The sequence below is a fragment of the Amblyomma americanum genome, chromosome 1 (genome assembly GCF_052857255.1).
Source record: "Amblyomma americanum isolate KBUSLIRL-KWMA chromosome 1, ASM5285725v1, whole genome shotgun sequence".
Lineage (NCBI taxonomy): Eukaryota > Metazoa > Arthropoda > Arachnida > Ixodida > Ixodidae > Amblyomma > Amblyomma americanum.
The window spans coordinates 448,229,173-448,249,019 of NC_135497.1; the positions used below are offsets into that span (position 1 = coordinate 448,229,173).

The 19,847-nt window shown below is 45.8% G+C and overlaps 1 protein-coding gene and 1 pseudogene across 4 annotated transcripts in view; one reads left to right on the top strand and one right to left on the bottom strand.

Annotated features, from left to right (window-relative positions):
• Positions 1 to 19,847, bottom strand: part of Swt1 (Swt1 RNA endoribonuclease) — a 117,426-nt gene that overhangs the window by 71,786 nt on the left and 25,793 nt on the right. For all 4 annotated transcript variants that reach the window (XM_077650599.1, XM_077650597.1, XM_077650598.1 and 1 more), the window contains 5 exons: positions 15,540 to 15,630; positions 13,784 to 13,924; positions 12,685 to 12,740; positions 7,886 to 7,983; positions 2,674 to 2,736 (listed from right to left, as the gene is read on the bottom strand). In XM_077650599.1, coding sequence (XP_077506725.1) covers positions 2,674 to 2,736; positions 7,886 to 7,983; positions 12,685 to 12,740; positions 13,784 to 13,924; positions 15,540 to 15,630 — 449 coding nt within the window. The remainder of the gene's footprint in view (positions 1 to 2,673; positions 2,737 to 7,885; positions 7,984 to 12,684; positions 12,741 to 13,783; positions 13,925 to 15,539; positions 15,631 to 19,847) is intronic.
• LOC144116510 (uncharacterized) lies at positions 8,672 to 9,628 on the top strand (annotated as a pseudogene).

Consider the following 19,847-nt stretch of genomic DNA (forward strand, 5'->3'; position numbering starts at 1 on the left):
TTTAATGTCTAATGCGCAATTCAATTGTCCTATGGCACAGTATTTGGGGTTTAACATCTCCAAGCTGCATGTGGGATTTGACAGATGCTGTAGTGGATGACTCCATATTAGTTTTGAACACCTGGGGTTCTCTAATGTGCCATGACATCATATAGCACTAAGGTTATTTTTGCATTTTGCCTCCGTCAAAATGGAGCCGCCGTGCACTTCAATTGTCATTTCTAGGCGTACCACCCCTTTTGTGACATACATGCTATTATTATAAACCAATTATGGTAGAGTCCCATTAAGACGAACTTGGTGAAGACAAATTATCGGGTATGACAAACAATGTGAAAAATTTGGTTTATTTCCCACAGACTCAATGTAAAAAAAAAAAAATCCACATCAGACAAACTGTTCCATGTATCCCTTAGCTAAGGCGAACTTTCGCAGAGCCCGTGAATCACAATGGCTCAGCGCAACAGTATCTGCGAAATGTCTACTTAAGACTCTCGAGGAAAGTGAAGGGTAAAAAAATGGAAAAAGAACGCTTCCATGCAAGAATGTGCACATCCCACAAGAAATCTTCTGCGCACATTCATGTGAAATGCAAAAAAACCTTCGTAGCAGGGGTTCACTTCCTTGCACGAAATATTTCTAGCAAGGGTACTCTTTTGCGTGTGGGGAAAGCAAAGCACCTTTGCATGGCACCAGGATCTGACCAGGAACGGCACCAGGACGCCCGTAGTGTGTGGGGGGAAGTGAAATATATGACCGCGTGATGCCTTCATGGCAACTCTTCTCATAAGGATGAATGCCAGTTTTGCAAATTACCTTAACAGAAAAAATTAAATGCAGGAACTACCTAATACCCCTGTCACACAAAAATTTCGAAGGCCCTCGAACCGATAGTCTAGAGACTAAAAGGCAACTGAGCACTGCTACACGGCGAGTTCTGATGGCCATCAAGTCTATAGTGGATCGAGTCATCGGAACAGCGCAGAACTCTATCGAGATTTCGAGGGCCTCCGAGCGTTACCCAAGGTTGCTAAAATTGCTGCGAGTGGCTCCAATGCGCACTTTCGTGCACAATATGCTCACGGTACAAAAGCATGAACAAATATTATTCTCCTAAACCTTTAATGCGCAAAGTATTAGTCTGTATAATAATTTAAAAAACTGTATCAGTGTGGTTTGAAGTGCGTTAATTTTGTACTCTCTACTGCAGAAGAGGGACATGCCAGCAGTACCAGTGCTGCCAGGGCTGGTGTGTGGCTCCACACCAAGTTGGTGCAAAACACGAGAACAATGGCCATTGAGATTTGCATGTAGCAGCAACACAACTGCTTAGTGTCAATATCATCCCTTGCTGCCATCCTGCCTGTCATCCCTTGCTCCCATTGGAGCCGTGACTGCATGTGACAAGGCCAGATGCAGGCGTCGCTCGTGTGCTATGTTCTATGGATTGTTCGCGGCAGAAAAAATGGCACATAGTGCTCCTGTACTAGCCTTGTAACCTAAGCATTTAGATGGGAGCTGAAATTTCAATTGCCATGTCAAGCAACACACATTTTCACAGTGCAGAGACCTGACACAGCCAGATATATTAGCTTCATGGGTACCTGGCCTGTAGCTCGGAGACAAACGGAAAGCAAAAAAAAAGAAGAAAAAAAAGCAGATGTGGCTGCAAAAGAGAGATGTTGATATTTAAAGCTTGACCAATGCTGCTTGCAAGTGGGATGGTGTGAGCTTGTTTCACGCCCTCACCCTTCAGCTCATTTATGCATGGTGCAATAAGTGTTCTCTTTGAAACTGTCTTCTCAGTGTAAGGCCATTTTATTCATGATTTCATGTCACATATTTCAACACAGCTAGCATGCTCGCATATACCTCAGGTGGGGCACTTCTGATCAGACAAGCTTCTGATAAGACGAACAAATTTTCATGTTCCCTTCAAGTTCATCTTAGAGGGAGTCAATTGCATTTCACAATCATTGCACTCTGACCACACAGCCTGCCTGCTGCTTGCAGTTTTATGCACATGATGGCAAAGCGATGTGGTCACCACAGCTTATCCACAGGCAGCCAAACCATTGGGAGTAACAGGATGTCATGAAATAAGTGATGATGAAAATATTGCAAATGTTGCTGCACAGCCCGTGTTACTTGCCAGTACTGCAGCCACCCTCAGCTTCTCACAGTGACTGCCCACACTGAGTGCACCACTGCATCATTCGCAAATCCAGCCAAACACAAAGTGCAGACTGCCTTGGTAGCCAAGTGCTCAAATAAGAAAATAACACACAAACAGTGGTTCCATCTACAAATGCTTGGAGAAAACTCTCAACCTGCCCACTGATATAATGGTCTATGAGAGGAGTTCCAGAGCTCTCCTCCACATGTAGGACCAAGTTCCACAATATCACACACAAACTGCAACTTAGTGCTTTCTCTCCCTGAGAAGCCACCAGAGAGAAGCACAGCAGAGCTCAAATGCAACAAATTCTGTCATTCTTTTGTTGACAGCGCTTAAAAACATGGACAGAAGACATAGAAGACGACGTCACAGGCGCTGATGTGACGTCGGTTTTTATGTCTTCTGTCCGTGTTTTTTAAGCACTGTCAACAAAAGAATGCATCACCACCAACTAGCCCAACAACTTGTCCTATTCAAATTCTGTCAGCACCTACTTGAGTATGCACTCCAGGGCAGTCTGTTCATTCCAGGGTGGGGGGATGAAAACAACACGAGGCCTTCCGATGTCACCGAGAAGAGACAAAAATCAAGATTTAGAGCCCTACACACATATTTGGCCTGCATGCCACTAGCCTTGCACCAGTAGAGGCTGAAAGACATTTTCAAAAGGTGGATAGAAGCTCTTGCATTTGATTCCTGACTAGCCTTGTGTTTCATTTGGCAAGTTCATTTCACTTTGAAGGGTGGGAAAAGTGGGGGAGGCAGGAGAGTGAGGCACCACGGCCAGACTAGAGGAGAGTGCACGTGGTCACGGCAATGCTAGAATGGCCATGGAGGAACCTGCCTCTTTACGTAACATATTTACTCGCGTAATTTGACCATTTTTTTCCTTTAAAATAAGGCTTCAAAAAGGGGGTGCGCAAATTACATGAAAATTTTGTGAACATATCTTTAAAAACATTTAAAAAAAGTCACAACGCACACTATATACTGTATATGCAATAGCACTATGGAATGGCCTGCCAAATACCATCGCATCATGCACTAACCGCAAATCATTCTGGGATAAACTAAACGACCATTTTTCATGAGGGCAAAAGGTTCCTGCCATATTCAATTCGGCACTTTGAAGAACTGATTATTTTTACTTATTTTTACTTTTTTTCTGTGTGATGCCTTTTTCACTATACAGTACAACCTCGTTAATTCGAAGTCATTGGGACCGCGAGAAATCTTCGAATTAAGCGGGTTTTCAAATTAACCGAACACACCAAGAAATACGACTTAGGCAAAAAAATTCGCTGCAGGAATGTGCTACCTTTATTTGGAATATTTTGAATTACTACTGAAAATAATCAGATCCTGGTTTGCCGCGTCCGGTAGTTTGCGGCTCCGAAGGTCATGCTCTCGAGTTGGCCAACTAGGTGAAACATCTCTGTACTTCCACCGTGGCACTCAACGAAACTGCGGATAACGTTCAGCGATCCGATAACCTCACCGAGTGCAGGTGCTCGGGGAGGCTCGTCGGTGTCGTCGTCGCTATCGTCGCTGTCATCGCGCTTGTTCGTAACAGCAGTAATCTCACTCTCCAAGTCAGAGTAGCCTGTCTGCTCTTCGCTCTCAAAGTTGAGATACTCGGCGAAGCCGACTGTGTTGGACTCACCCTCCTCTGCGCAGAGTGCATTGATGCGGTCGCAATACTCTGCTCCTTCTTCGTCAAGCGTAGCACATGGGTAGTCTGCATCGGCATCAACGGTGCTTTCACTGGAAAAACCAGCGTGTTCAAAACAACGCCTGATCAATGCGGGCTCCACTTGTTTCCAAGCGTACACCATGAGGCATATGGCTCCGAGAAGGTCGTAGCAAAGGAGCATGCGCTTGAGCAGGTGGTGCCGATAAATCTTCCTAGTGTGGTGAATGACGCCTTGGTCCATCGGCTGTGAGATCGAAGTGGTGTTCGGAGGTAAAAATACCATCCTGATGGCCTGGAGATGTGGGATGTCGCCATGTGCCGGGCAGCTGTCGACGACAAACAGGACATTCCTGCCTGTGGCCGCGAACTTGCGGTCAAGTTGCTGCACGTACTCCTCAAATATTGCACCTGTCATCCAGGTTTTCTTATTGTGCCTGTAGACGAGTTCATCCTTTGGCGGCAGCCGTGCATTTTTGAAGCAGCGAGGCTTCCCCGTCTTCCCGACAACCAGTAGCGGCAGCTTGTGTTTACCGCACATGTTCGCGCCGAACAGCACAGTAATCCTGTCCTTGGCCTGTTTCCTACCTTTGATGGCGGTGTTCTTCACTGCAAATGTTTTTGTTGGCAGCATCTTATAAAAAAGTGCAGCCTCATCAAGGTTGTAAACGTCGTCTGCACCATACTCGCTAAGCAGCGGCGCCAATGTGTGGTTTTTCCAATCTTCGACAACACTCTCGTTAGTGCTGCCGCTCTCACCACAGACGGTCAGAAAGGTTAAATTATTGCGTTCTTTAAAGTGGCAAAACCATCCATTACTGCACTTAAATTCTTCGTGCCCAAGTTGTAGAGCTAGGTCGTTGGCCTTCTCCCGCAGTAGCGTTCCATTGACGGGAAGGTGGGCTGCGTTTGCTTTCTGCAGCCAGCGAAGCAGAGCAGATTCTACATCTTGATACGTGGGAGCCCGCACTCGTGACCGCTTCGAAGAATATGTCTTGCCGTAAGCCTCTAGTACTTTTGACTTGTTGCTCAATATTGTGTAGACAACGTCGAGAGGGGCACGCCATGCCTTTTGACCAACTCGGTCTTCGAACAAGCGCTCTTGCCTGCTTCCTGGATCAAGCAGAACTTCTGCTGCAGCGTTAAAGTCTTGTACTTTGGCATTTCGTCCACTGCTACGGTCAAAATGCTAGCACTTCTGCACAGTCCCCGCAAAAAACAACGGCACAGTAGCCGACCCCCAAACGCGGCGCACAACACAAAGAAATGGCGCAGGCGAGACCTGCGTGGCGGTGGTGGCGGCGTACTTGCATCGTCGGAGGCACGGGGTAAGAGTGGACGAAGCACGCCATGGGACAGAGTGGGGTCGAAATCACGTGATAAAAACCGGTATGCCCGCCGCGCTGCAGTGAAGCACGTCTTCTCCTCTGCAGGCGCGCGTTGCGGCGGTCCGCGAGGTGCACTGCGGACCGATTTTTGTGCCGAGAGTGCTCCGGCTGGGGCGCTTCGCCTACAAATCATCGCCGTTGCTATGTGGCTTTGCCTCGTGGCTCTGTAGGGCCGTCGTTTCGCCGGGTTTGCGGCGAAACATGGATCAGGCATTGCCGCATAGCATCGCAAATTTTCGAATTAACCGGGCTGGCGCAGGCCACCTGTTCGAATTATCCGGCCAAATTTACATTGAAAAATATGGGACCGCAGAAAACCTTCGAATTATCCAGGATTTTGAATTAACCGAGTTCGAATTATCGAGGTTTTACTGTATTTTTCTCTTGTATTAATTGAGTGTTTCATATATATATATATATACTTTTTTTTTTTCTCGTGTTTCAAACCCGTGAATTTTACTTTGCATTGTATACGCGTGACAAGATCATTTAACTGTTACATACTCTTTTTTTTGTTTTGTTATTGTTCTCTTTTGCCAATTTATTCTTTCTCTTTTGACCTTGATTTTGCTCCCCCCTTATGTAATGCCTTCGGGCCTTTAAGGGAAAAAATAAATGAAATGAAATGTATTACCGTCTATACGTTACCCACCCCCCAACAACCCACACCCCTTGCTGGCCAAAACAAAGTTGACAAAATATAAGATGCATACCCCTTCCTGCCCCACCCCAAGCTTATAGTTCCCTGTGGGATGGTACAATGATGCATGTGAGGCTCAAAGCAACAAATGCGCAACGATACAATCGTGAAGGCAGCAGTCAAAGGCAAACGGACATACAAGACGATAAAACAGAGCCCTCACATGCAGCCCGGCTGCCTAGTGGAAAACCAAACGGCCAACGGTTTGGTTGTTTCGGATTATGGCGCACACGCAACTGTTCATGCAAGAAAGCAACCACCAGTGCGAGTGAGCAGAGTAAATGACATGCAATTCGCCCCCTCGCAACTAACATCTGTCGCAGCCGCACATGGTCATGCATGAGCGCCAATCTTCCCAAGCCTGCCTTGCGTGCACCCATTTGCATGCTGGTGGTCTGGTACAGCAGGCAGCGTAAAATATGAGTAAAAGATTTTTTTTTTTAAACCTGGGTAATAAATTAATCATAACCAGCCTGACTATGCCCACTGCAGGACAAAGACCTCTCCAATTAATATGTCTCCAATTAACCCTGTCCAGTGCCAGCTGCAGCCATCCTATCCTCGCAAACTTCTTAATCTCCTCCACCCACCCGAACTTTCTGTCGCACCCTGCTACGCTTGCCTTCACTTGGAATCCACTCCATTACCCATTTAATTAGGGCAATCGGCCACACAGGACAATAATTCGAAGTTTCTAAGAATGCCCGGAACGTGTAGATAGAGTTCCCACGGTGAAAAGATGAGTTCAGATACCTCTTTAGTGCACCTTTAAGGACCAGAGGTTATCTTCCCTTCACATTACATGCCCTGCCCAACCCAATTTCTTCCTCTTGAATTCGACCAGAATGTCATTAACCCGTGTCTGTTTCCCGACTCACCCTGCCCTCTTCCTGCTACACCTACCATTTTTATTTCCATAGCTCGCTGCGCTGTCCTCAATTTAAGTTGAACCCTTTTCATTAGCCTGCACGTTTCTGACCCATACATGAGTACCAGTAAGATACAGCTGTTATATACTTTTCTCTTGAGGGATATTGGTAAACTGCCATTCACGATCTGAAAGAACTGGCCAAATGCACCACACCCAATTTTTATTCTAGTTATTTCCTTCTCATGATCCGGATCTGTGGACACTACCTGCCCTAAGTAGACTTATGCTCGTCTCTAGTCTTTTTTGTCAGGTCCCATTGTTTTTCATTGGTTCTGAGCACAAACTGTTGCGTCGCATAGTGTGACGTCACAAAAGCGAAAGCTGTGTGGACTGCTACATTTTCCACGTAGAGGCACCAGTTGTCCTGGTGCATGGCACGTTGTCCTCTCATGACAATCCATGTTTTATCATCATGAAACTTTAAACTCCCCCGTGGTTCAAAGAAATTTCAAGTAACACAGCAATAGCTAATAGCTAATAGCCGCAGCGAGCTCATTACATCAAGGTCGACCATCGCACCACCTTCATTACATGGAGTTCACAAAAAAATGCGCTTCAATGGGGGGAGGCATTGTGGGAGTGAGAAACTTTGTAATATCAAGGAATTTGCTACATGGAGGTTGATTACATCCAGGTTTATCTGTATAATGAATGTAAACAAGTGCACCCTCATGCAAAAAGCACTTTTCATGCCCATTCTGCTGAAATGTCTGTCACACTGCACCTCAACACATATCCGCTTCATTCCACTTCACTTGGCTACGGCACCCACTGCATGACTAGAAATTATGCACCACATGCTGGCCACTGTATTTGTTAACAGATATGCTTGCTCCATAAAATGCAAGCATGTGGCAGTCCAGGGCCCACTTAGGAGCATACGGGGAATGCGTGTGCTCAAAAAGGGCAAATACAAGTACACATTTTCTGTTCTGCTGCTCCTGGCCAGTGTACCAGACGGAATGTACTGCCTTAAGCAAGTTGCACAGGTTCTCACCAGAGGTCCCCGAATGCACTTTCCAACTCATTCTCCAGGACCAAGCTCAGGCTCTTCTTCAAGATGTCACAGGCCTCCGTCTTAGCTGCTTTCTCATCCTAAACAGAGAAAGGTTTGGTTTTTATGGTTTATAGAGGTTTAACGTCCCAATGTGACTCAGGCTATAAGGGACGCCGTAGTGAAGGTCTCCGGAAATTTCGACCACCTGGGGTCCTTTAACGTGCACTGACATCGCACAGTACACGGGCCTCTAGAATTTCGCCTCCATCGAAATTCCACCGCCGCGGCCGGGATCGAACCCGCGTCTTTCGGGCCAGCAGCCGAGCGCCATAACCGCTCAGCCACCACGGCGGCTTTAAACAGAGAAAGGTGGCATTACTTGGAATCAACACACTGCCATCTTTACGTGAAAACCATCTTGACTGGAAAACAACTTGAAAGAACAAACCCCATATCAGAAGTCTTGGTTAGACAGATTATGCATCCATCACAGGGCAACAAAATTTACAGAAATGTGACAAGAAAGTGCACACTACTGTCATATCGCAGTAGTGTGCACTGGAAAACAACTTGAAAGAACAAACCATATATCAGAAGTCTTTGTTATAGACAGATTATGCATTCATTACAGGGCAACAAAATTTACAGAAATGTGACAAGAAAGTGCACACTACTGTCATATCGCAGTCAAACCTCATTGTAAGAAACAGATATTACGAAATAGCGGAAAAACACATGCATTTTTTATTGTATATACAGGGGTGGAAGTGCTGCGCCAATTGCGCCATGCTGTGCCAATTTGATCTGCTGCACCAAGCTGCGACTAAACGGCAATTTATGCCCATTGCAAGTATACAGAGCCAAATTTAGCCGAGCGTTAATGTCAGCTGGGCAACACTGGGCACTCACTATGAAACGAATGTTTCATACATTATTTCTGCTGGCCTGGGGCCATATTTCGAGACAAAAGCAGTTCAGGAGCTTGGCATGCCTGGCACGTTTTACACCATCATGATTGACGAGAGCCCAATTCCTGAGGCCAAGGCGCAGCAGCTGGACATTCTTGTCCGCTACTACTGTGCTAACACTGAAAATGTGGTGGAGCATCTCTAGTCCTTTCATTTGGACCATGCGACCGCTGATGAGCTGTTTTCCTGCACTGAGGATGCCCTCAGTGACGTTCGCAAGAACATATGTGTTTACAGTGGCAGCCCAAACATAATGAAAAGCCTTAAGGGAAAGCTAAACAAGGAAGTGAGCCTCGACATGGTTGGCATCGGTGACTGCTTCCTCCACAAAGTTCACAACGCTTTTACTCCTGGGCTGGATATGTTCTGCGCGGAAGTGGAGTCTCTTGTAACTGATGTCCACTGCTATTTCAAGTTTCCCACGAGGCATGCGGACATGAAGGAGCTGCTGAATGATCTAGGACTGCCCAAACTAGAGTTTTTGCGGCACGTGAACAGCAGATGGCTGACACTGCTTCTTAGTTTTGAGCGAGTGCTAAAGTCATATGATGCCCTCACGGCATTCTTCTCCAAAGCTGGACAGCCAAGGTGTTCATCTATGAGGTACGGTTGTCTGTCATCTCCGTTTTGTGACAAAAAACTGCAAGCAAAGTTGTTGTTCCTTCAAAATGCTGCTCAGATATTTGACAGATTTGGAATGGTCTTCCAAAGCCAGGACCCTTTCCTGCATGTTTTCTATGACGAGATGTTGGTTCTCGTGAAGTTTTTGGACTAGTTGCGAACAAATTTGCTCTCAGTCGTATTTAATGTCGCCAGCCTGCTCCAAAAGTGCTCTGAAATAGCCTACAAATTGCTCAAAACTTGCTCCAAGAAGGGACTTTTGCTGCTCCAAAATAAGACTTTTGCTGCTCCCGTGCCTGCTCCAAAAAGCTGGAGCCTGCTTCCAGCCCTGTATATACCTAATGTGGTGAGCCGTAAAACAGATATCGAGCCCCCGCCCAGCCCAATGCTCTCAGCATGTGCTGCCCAGCACCCCTGTCCCTGGTACAAGAAACTACCTTAGGCCCCTCCTGAAAAAAAATCCTTGTTACGTGCCCGAGTCAAGACCAGATATTATACTTCCGAGCGCTGCTGGCTGCTATTCCCATTGTGCCTTTCACAGAATTCCATGCAATACTAACTAGGCTTTATATCTCAACTGTGGGAACGTTCCTGCATGACACCCTCTGCGCCCAGTGGTGCGATAAGTGTCATCAGCCATTTTGAATTTTGACGCAAACTGGCCTTTCATCTGGCTTTACTCGACAGGTATGGCCATCATCACAGGTATAAATAGCAGTGGCCACTACAAAGACTGCAGCCACCTCGAGGCACATTTTGCAAGTGCGCGCACCACAGTGACTGCACGTCAGATATGGTGAAACGGTGAAACCCTGTAAGGTCCATCGGCATTTGCATCCCTCCCATATTCGGTGGCTTCCAGAGTGTTCTGACAATGCCAACAGTTTGAGCACTCAGGGATGGTGTAAATTTTATTTGCAGCTTCTGAAGGAGTTTCATTGCCGCAGCAAGGCAAGCGCATGCAACTGATAGTGCAAAAACAAAACTATACCACAAGAGGCAGCACTTTGGAAATTGTATAGTTGAGCGGGCTGTCTTGGGGGCTTTTGTTATTATCGGCTGCTTTTTCTCGTCCCCTTTGGCTTAAAATGCAGAGTTTCTAGACTATAATAACTGAGAATTGCGCAGGATTAAGTGGTCACCGCAAAAACGGCACAAGAGCGTACGCATGCTGCAACTTTACCCGATCATTGCGTGCTCCCTCCTCGCTACTGCCTCCCTTATATGGTCTACCGACAGCTGCCCCAGCAGATGAACACACATCGCAGGACCTTCTGCACATGCAGAACAATCATGGGTACCGACCGGGAGTGACTGCGAGTGTCACAGAGCCTTGAAACTTCTAGAGAAGCATGTTATGCAAGCAGGAAGTAAAAGAAAAGAAAGCAGCAGACAATGACAAACAGTTTTTTCTCACACTGAGATTAAGATAAACTTGTGATCTGTTCACTCCTTCCATGTGTTCTGAAACTAATTTTCCAGCTGGTGCATTTTTTTTCATCCCCGTAATCATGTGAAAAACAGACCAATCAGGGGGTTCTACCAACATATTAAGAGCGGGGCCACCACATGGAGCACTTTCGTCAATTGTATGGCATTGTAGGGAACACTACTCGTCAAAAGTATATACTACCTGTTCAATTCTGATACGAAGCCCACAGCCAGCCCCCCACTGTAAAACCCAGAAAATTCGATATCGGGTCACTTATATTCACAGTCTATTCAAAACCTCAGTCCACTCAGAAAATTTTTGGTGGTTCCGGAATTTACACCGATAATTTCACCAAATAATTCGAGCAGCTAGTGTGTCGCTGACCTGATACTTCGCTAACTTTGTTTCGGCCTCCAAGACCCTACACAGGCTATAGCCACGCCAATTCAGCTTCACTACTCACCTCAATGTAACCACTTTTGGCGGTCCCAAAATTTATATTCTAACTTTTACCACAGCATTTGTGCAGCACACATGGTTACTCTAAAGAACTGCGTTAAGACATTTTGGTGGGCTAATTGTTTATGAAGCACCATGAAGTGAACAGCTCAATCTGCGCTGCAATACTCAACGCTGTGATTGTTTCTCATTCTTCACCCCATTCTGCGTGTCTCCAGATTGTGCTGTTCACTTCATGATACTCTAAAGGAAATGCCACAGTAAATAAATTTGAGTGGAAGCAGGCGTGAAGGTATACCAAGCCTGGAAGCTAGGAAGTCAATGCGTTCAAATGCACAGCCTTTACAGTAGCATGTACAGTCATGAGCAATATGAGAGGCAACAATAAGGTTCGAGCATTCATTTATTGGTACTACACAATTACCTGTGACAAGCACAGTTTATTCTGTTTTCCAACTAGTTTTCCTCGGCGTACAATTTCCAAAAGTCATTCTCTAATTTAATAGAGAAATAACCTGAAATATCGCAAATTTGTGCAAATAGTTTGTTATCTTTCATATTGCTCACAACTGTACTTCACTGAACTTTTCAACGCACCGCGGAGCACGTCATACAGGTGGAGATGCACTTTAGCATGAGGTGTGTCGGGAGTGGCAACGAGGTCTGCCGATCACAAGGTTACTTCAAGGGAGATGCACGAACGTGTTCTGCTGCGGACGTTGGAATCGTCCTCAACGAAATTTTGGCGACCTTTTCTAGCAGTTTAAAGGGCATGCTAAATTTCACTGAAGAAGAAGGTTTCGTCGTACAATATTGGCATACTTTTGGTCACTTTTATCAGGATGGCACAGAATGGCACAGTTGTGGCAGTAGTGGAAGCATCGCCCTCTGGATTGCTTGTAAATCTTTCCCTACTACCTCTTTCCTTATCAGCAATATCCGATTCGTCGGCGCAACTGCCTCTATCATTAGCATGATTATTGTTTTGGATTATTTATTTCGTACACATCTGCGTACGATTCCTCGGCTACTTTAACTATCTTATCTGCCTTACCCTAACTGGTAAGGACGTTGCCCTCTTTGCCTCTTATCACATATATCTGCATTTTGCCCATGCCCCAGTCTCTCTCTGCTGCTTTCAGGCTTCTCCCATTCTTTGGCGCCTGCTTCATCCTCTTCATACTATACTTCCTCCCATCACCCACCTTGCGCTTACTGGTTAGCTTTGAGGGTTCTGCCAGTTTGATTCTTCATCCTGACTCTCCTGAGTGGACTTGCACAATTATCAAGCACACTTCTAGGAAGTCAGAGCCACCCACCAGATAAGTCTGCACAGGTGGCTTTGTGGTGGTCGGCAGCTGGTCCGGTGGGGGGGCTGCACACGACAAACAAATGTTCACAACACAGCTCCGCTTGCATACAGGACTCTACACCCCGGCATGATGCTCAACTTCCCCCAGCACTATGCGCAAAACACTCCCACCCTGATAATGCCATCCCAACTTGTCATACAAGATGCAAAGAATAAACAGTTGTAAGCCAGCATGCCTGAGCCACCACACCATCCACACACAGCACAGCAGATGTTCCAATGTGCACCCACCCGCCTCAGGACAATATCCATTTTGATAACCGCCCTGCTTGCCATGCCCTTGAAATCCCTCATCACTGTGATTTCTAACATCCAAGCACACTGCTACTGTCACTGCTTTACCTCAGACAATCTAAGTGCACACCTTGAGGATTGATGTCTGAACGTTCCTCACGCTTACCCAAAGAGAACAGGCACGAGGAAGAGGAGGCAAGCACTGAATAAAATTAAAACAATAAAAATAATACCAAGTCTCAATTAGCACTGAGACGGCAATGGCAGTCAAAATTAGCAAAAACATGAGGAACAAAGCTCTGCACCTGATTCTTGACGACAGCGAAGAATAAAAACAAAACGCCACATTACACCCCCAAATTTTATTCTCTTCTTGGTGGGGTCACACTGTACAGCAACTTGTCCTGAACAACAAGGTGCTGCTTTCACATGTTGCAATTCCTCCTCCAAGTTACTTAGGGTAATGTCATCAGCAAATCGGAGGTTACTAATGTGTTCTTCATGAACTCTCCTTTGCAACTCTTCCCAATCTAAATTTGAATTTCTTTTGTAAACATGCACTGAGCAACGGCAGAGAGATTGTGTAACTTTGCCGGACACCCTTCCTGATTGGCATTTTGCAATTCTCCTGTGGAAGACCATGGTCGCTTCATTCATGCTGCTGACGTTTATGCCCACATTTCTAGCCCAGCGCTTCCCACTGATTGACCCCTCTGGAACATAGCTTGGGCAAGGCTGCCAAGAAGAGAGTTACACAGTGAGGCACAGCCCACAATAAGGACATGGCAGCTTCTGCTGCCAGCCAAACATACCAGAAGGTAGTGTCCGCTGCCTGCCCAAGCGGGGCCCACCAAGCCTAGCCCCCAACTGACGTGTCGACACAGCCTCGATGTCATTAATCATGGCCTTGTTACGCAGGTTACGGTCATCGCTGACCAGGAGCACACGGTTTCCTGCAGTTTCACCCAAAAAAGAAGCACAAAATATAAACCGCCACTCTCCACTCAACACTGTGCACACAACCCATTCCAATCTTTCCTACAGCGAAGGAAAGTTTGAGCATGTATAGTGCGACAGCTACCTTCAGGCAATGTTACCAAGACTGCACAACCTACAAACATCAGGGTTGTTCCTTTAACTTTAAAAAAAAAAAAATCCAAGCTACAGTGGATTGATTGGGCAGGAAGGAGCAGGAGTTTGTAACAAAATTCTGTGCAATACGTGGTGTAATGTGCATCCCCCTCTTGCCATAAACACCATGTCAAGCGAACAGGGTGATGCTTGCTTGACATGGAGCATGAAACACCCTTTGCGATCACCCTAAGTGCCACGCATTCATTCCAAATTCTCTTGCTCTTGTGGGCTTTTCAAGCACCCACACTTACGGATCCACCTATCCGGTACATTTCTTGTGGGCACGTGCAGAGCAAACACAGTAGCAAACACAGTGAATTAGCTCTTAGCTCATTTCTCAGTTTCGCGCCGCAAGTGTCGACACCGTTCGCAGAGCAGACTGTGCAGGGCATGCCAAGATGCTGCATGCCAGTAACAGCAGAGCGTGCTTGGACAGCAGTGCCAGCAGGGGTGGATTGTCTGGCGAACTTGGCAGCAGGCCAGGATGCTGCTGCACCTGGCTATAGCGGCTAGAGCCCAACTGCTCCAGTGTATGTATGTTTAGAATGCCGGTCAGACAGTGTGAAAGGGTTACAGAAAAGACCAGCAGAAAAGGACGCGTTCACAAGAAGTAGACAGGATGACGCCAGACAGGACGAGATGAGCATTGTCCTGCCTACTCCTACTTCTTATGAATGCGTCCTTTTCTGCTGGTTTTTTCCGTAATCATGCGTCAACTGGCCTAAGAAGCTACGCTTTTTCAAGGTGTGAAATGGGCATGGTGCACAAGGTGATGTGTGTTGGAAAACTTGTACGCGTGGCAACAGGAGATGGCCGAACCACCAAAATAGCCAAGACAAAAAAAGCATGTGTGTCTAATGAGGTGTTTTTCTGCGTCGATGATGCCAAAGTTTTGCCGCTGGCAAGCACATCTGTGCGGTAAAGCAATATTCTGCTTAAACACGAAAAAACGCCGATGCCACGCTGCCTTTCTGAGTTTTTGTCCTGAAGTTAGAGATCTGGTCACGAGTGAGAGGTGGGTATTTAATAAAAAAACAGATTGCTGAAAGCAAGAAAACACACAGTGTTTACAAAGTGAATGAAGCAGTAAAGAAAAAAGCATAAATGGTCTACCCACAAGCAACACCGACCAATTGTGATATAGGAGAGTTCCATGGCACATATTGAAGGCTGTTAGGGTTCCCTGACGCAAAAAAGTTTGAGAACTCTTACACAAAACTCATTTAAACAGCTGTTTCTTGAGGATATAGCACCTAACATAATCACAAGTAGAAATTTGCTCACATTTTGCACCTTCCATTTCAATGCAACCACTTGCGTACGGAAACTAACAGTGTCACACATGCTATTCCACCCGTCTGCCACTGGAAACAATGTCGAAGAAACAAAAGGGAAATATTGCGAGACTTACAAGCAGGGCAGCTAGGAGCCTACCTTGGTTTTGAAGTGTCAGGCAGCAGTGAAGAAAGTGGTCATCGCTGATGTCGAGGCCATCCTTCGGCAGGCAATCATCCTTGCTTCGTGCCTGCACCACAAGCACAGCTCAGGTATGGGCCCTGTACACTCCTTGCTGCCACTACCAGAAGCATTACACATACATATATGTTTCAGACACAGATCAGTGGTTCGACACAGAATCACTGTCTGCCACGCAAATGAGTGCAAATGCATCACAAGAGCAGCAGTCCAGAAGACAGCCCACACAGGAAGATAAAAAAACAGGATCGACGCTCAAAAACGACAAGTTTGGTTGCACCCTGCTACAACAATGAATGTCACTTTCTCATCACTTCTCATCATTTCTCATCAGTTCACCTATAATGCAACTGTTTTCCCCCCAAGAATGAGCACTCTTTGGGGCAGCGCTCCATATGAATGAAGTATTTGCGAAGTAAAATTGATCTGAGAGCTTATCTGAGAATTGATTAGAGAGTTATTGTGTGGGTATGAACAGAAGCCCCTATCAGTCAACCAGGTGAACATTAATACGTACCTGCCACTGTAAAAATTTGGGAGGCAGTGAGGGGGGGGGGGGGGGGGGGGGGTAAAAAAAGGCATGCGAGGTAGAAAAGGCATAAGTTGTACTTGTTCTGAAGATTCATTGGTCGCTGCAGCAACTTACAGCGGATAATTTCTGAATGCCAGACTGTAACTGAGGGTTCATTTGTAAACTAAGTGCTCAAAAACAGATGCCTGGCTTGCATAGCACATGAGTGTAACCTCACCGGTTTACACGATACTTTTCTAAACGGTATCGCAGATGGTATCGCTGGCCATGCACTGCAGCGTTCTTTATACAGAATGCACGCTCCGTGCACATTTGATGGGCACTGACAGTTTCGGATGGCCACCATGTCCTGGGGGTTGGGCCCTTTCCACCTGCCATTCACTTTCTCACAACACCTCCAAATGATCATGAGGAAAATGGTCAACAGAAACGCACCATAAAAGCTCAATAGAAATAAGCAAAACTAAATGAAAGTTCAATGTGGCAGCTCCTGCATTGATGGTTTGCCAGAAGCACGGTTTATTTTTTAAAAAAACAAGATTCTGGATTTTGCTGCTTAAAAAAAATTGCACTAAACATGCGTTAGTCTCATAGAAAATCGTCAAAGGTATGAATAAGTCGAAATGTTTAAAGTCCGAATAATTTGTGGATGGCTGCAGCAGCTTCGGTCACTGGCTTTGGCCAGATAACAAGCATGTACCAGCAATTATGACTTGCCTATGTTGCATGCAGAGAGTTTTTTTTTACAGAAAATATTTCCAAAAGAAGCCTGGCACAATTTTCAGGACAAATCAAGTTGTGTCCACACAATAGGGAGGTGTTGCCGATATGCTAACAGGAAACACCAAAGTACTACTGGGTACAAAAGTCTTCAGGACCTGGAATTTGCAACGTAACTGCATAGCTGTTTTCGGCAGATGGTTCACAGTCACCAACAAACCCAGCATAGTCTATTCTCATGTATGTGTAGTGAAAGTAGGCAATTTTCATCAAGTATCACGCATGTACACCTAGAGTGTTTTGTGCTTGTATTGTAAGGTTTTGTCTCCCCAACAGTGCATGGGTGGCACACAACTAAGCCAAGACTGTGAGCAGACAAAAGTTATAGTGCTCTCTGCACCAAGCATCACGCAAACAAAATCGGACTTTTGTATCGCCAGTGCACACAGGTGCCAATTGAAAACAGGAAGCATCACTGCTGGCTCAGCGGCAGAGGAAGGCACACAAGGTATGAGAGGCAAGGTTCAAATGCAGCCCTCTTGGTTCCACAGGTAACCACTGGTAATCAGAGTGAGCTACAGAGAGCTATGAAGCTGACTCTGCACTAAGACCGTTGGCTGTGACTACTTTGACTTGCCAAGCACAGCTCTTAGGTCTGCTGGGTCTAAAAGCCGTATGATCCCTAAAATGCATCAGTTGGAGGGAAACCAACAATAATGGTAATGCTCACCTACAGCACAGGAACTTGAGAACTGGTCGAAAAAGGTAGGGTTTGGGGGATATTACATTCTCGGGGTTGCAAAGACGAACTTGAAGGGACCAGAGAATCTGTTCACCTGGTCAGAAGCTTGCCATAACAGAAGTGCCCCTAAAAATGATACACTAGCATTCTAGGTGCGTCCATATATATGTTACATGATAACAATGAATAAAATAGCCTTTCAGAGAGAGCATAATTACAAATAGAGCTTTTACTGCACTATGCATGAAGTGCGCTCATGACAGAGCACGAAACAAGCTCATGTTATTCTACCTGAAAATGCTATTTGTCTAGTTTTCTTTCATTAGTCTTTTTTTTTCTCGCTGTACCGCACAGTGGCTACTGTTTGTGCTCTTTTATCGCCCAGCAGGGTAGCCATGTTGAGCCCTCTGATCTCTGCCCTCGCTCCTTCGGCAGCATAGCTGTTACCAACTCCACAAGCAGGCACACCACAGAAATTTATGTATACTGCAGGAAATGCGCACAGTGCTGATATCTGGCCATCTCTCCATCATGAAACGAGTGTTGCAACACCATGTCAATTTAAAATGCAGCCTCGGAGTTTTTAAGCCCCAAGTCGAGTGGGTGCACTTTCCACATATGTGCCTGTTAGTCTGTGGAAGGTAACACATCCACACATGACGCACGTGTTATGCCAAGAATTGATCATGTCACATTTCTGCGCCAGCGCATGCATGTTGGTGCCTTGCGCTTTCCACACCGGTAAGAAAACTTCCCTTCGAGAATGCACGCTCCTGCAAGACAGCTTCCCCACAGTTTTGCGTAAAGGTGCACAGAAGCCGTCTTGCAGAGACGTGCTTTTTTTATGTAGAAGCATTTTTCTCCCTCCTTGACAGTTCCGTGCGGACGCTCCTCGAGTGTCATTACACACGGTCGCCATGGTTCACGGTTGATGTGAAAGTTCATTTTTAGCAGATTTTTTTTACATTGAGTTCTATGTCAAACCAACCAAATGGTCTCGCATTGTTCATTTTAACCGAGTTCATCTTAATGGGAGTCTACTGTAATATGAACTGGTCGCAAATAAAATATTCTCAAACAGGTCACATACGAAAGCAAAAATTAGCAAAGAACTTTCGCACAGAAAAGATCCATGAAAAATAAGGTTTACTGTAGATATTTTGCTTGTCATCATCATCATCATTTAGTATTATACCCTCAAGATTCATCAGGCATTACTTGCAGTGGGGTGGGGAGGCAACAGTGTAATATATGTACAATTTGTAGAATTGCAAAATTGCAGTCAGTGAAATGAGCTGCAATATGATAGTCTTGCCTGATGCTTACATGAAAAATGAGCTAACTGAATGCTGCAAAGAAGCGCTGTCTGCTGTTCAACATGTCCTGCAAGCACAGAAGCTCTTTTACTTGTTGCAGCACAGACGCAGAAGAGGGCTACTTCCAATACATGCTAGTGGCTGGTATGACCTCATATCTCCTTACTGGTGGAGTGATGTTAGAGGTGAAGTATGGCATAGCACATAGCTGGCAGCGCACAACAAGAAAACTCACAAAATGTGGCAGCTTGGACTACAACACAAGCAGGACACAATCCCGTCCACAATCTCCCATGACATGGGTTGTGGAGTGCTGTCCCAAACACAGCATTGTCGATGAGCCTTGGCCTACTTTGTCCTCATGTATCAGTTCCACCATGCTGAGAGTTCCGTGATCAACCAACAAGCACTCTTGTATTTCACAATCACATCACTAAATTTTGGCAGTTTTTTTTTTTTCTCAACCATCAATAGCACATTACTGATACAGGCCCTTAGCATTTTTATCACTCTTTAAACCATCCAGAATATCAGTGTTTCTATCCAATGACATTAGATGCATGCTTTTGCAAAAGTGACAGACAGTTTCAGTTTCAGATGACTTTCTAAAAAATTCAAAATGACAGTGAGTGCTTGCAGGCCGGGTCAATTTTATTGCAGCTGATGGTGCAGTCTATTACCATTATGAGTTAAACAATTGGTGGAGCTAAGCTTCGCAGCTTAGCTCATTAATCAGCAAGGCCCGTTTTGGCGTCTCACGGGACTGCTTGATTGGGCGGGAGAGCTCGTGCCACGTGGCAGTGCAGGTTTTGTATCAGCCTTTATCAGCCACAGAGGGGCAGCAGTTAGCCGCACTGGGGTCTTGGAATGTGTCGACCAAACCTGTATGTAACTGGAGTTGTTTGAGCAGCTGCTGGCGGCTGCAGCTTTGCTGAGTGCTGTCCAGTGGGTCATTG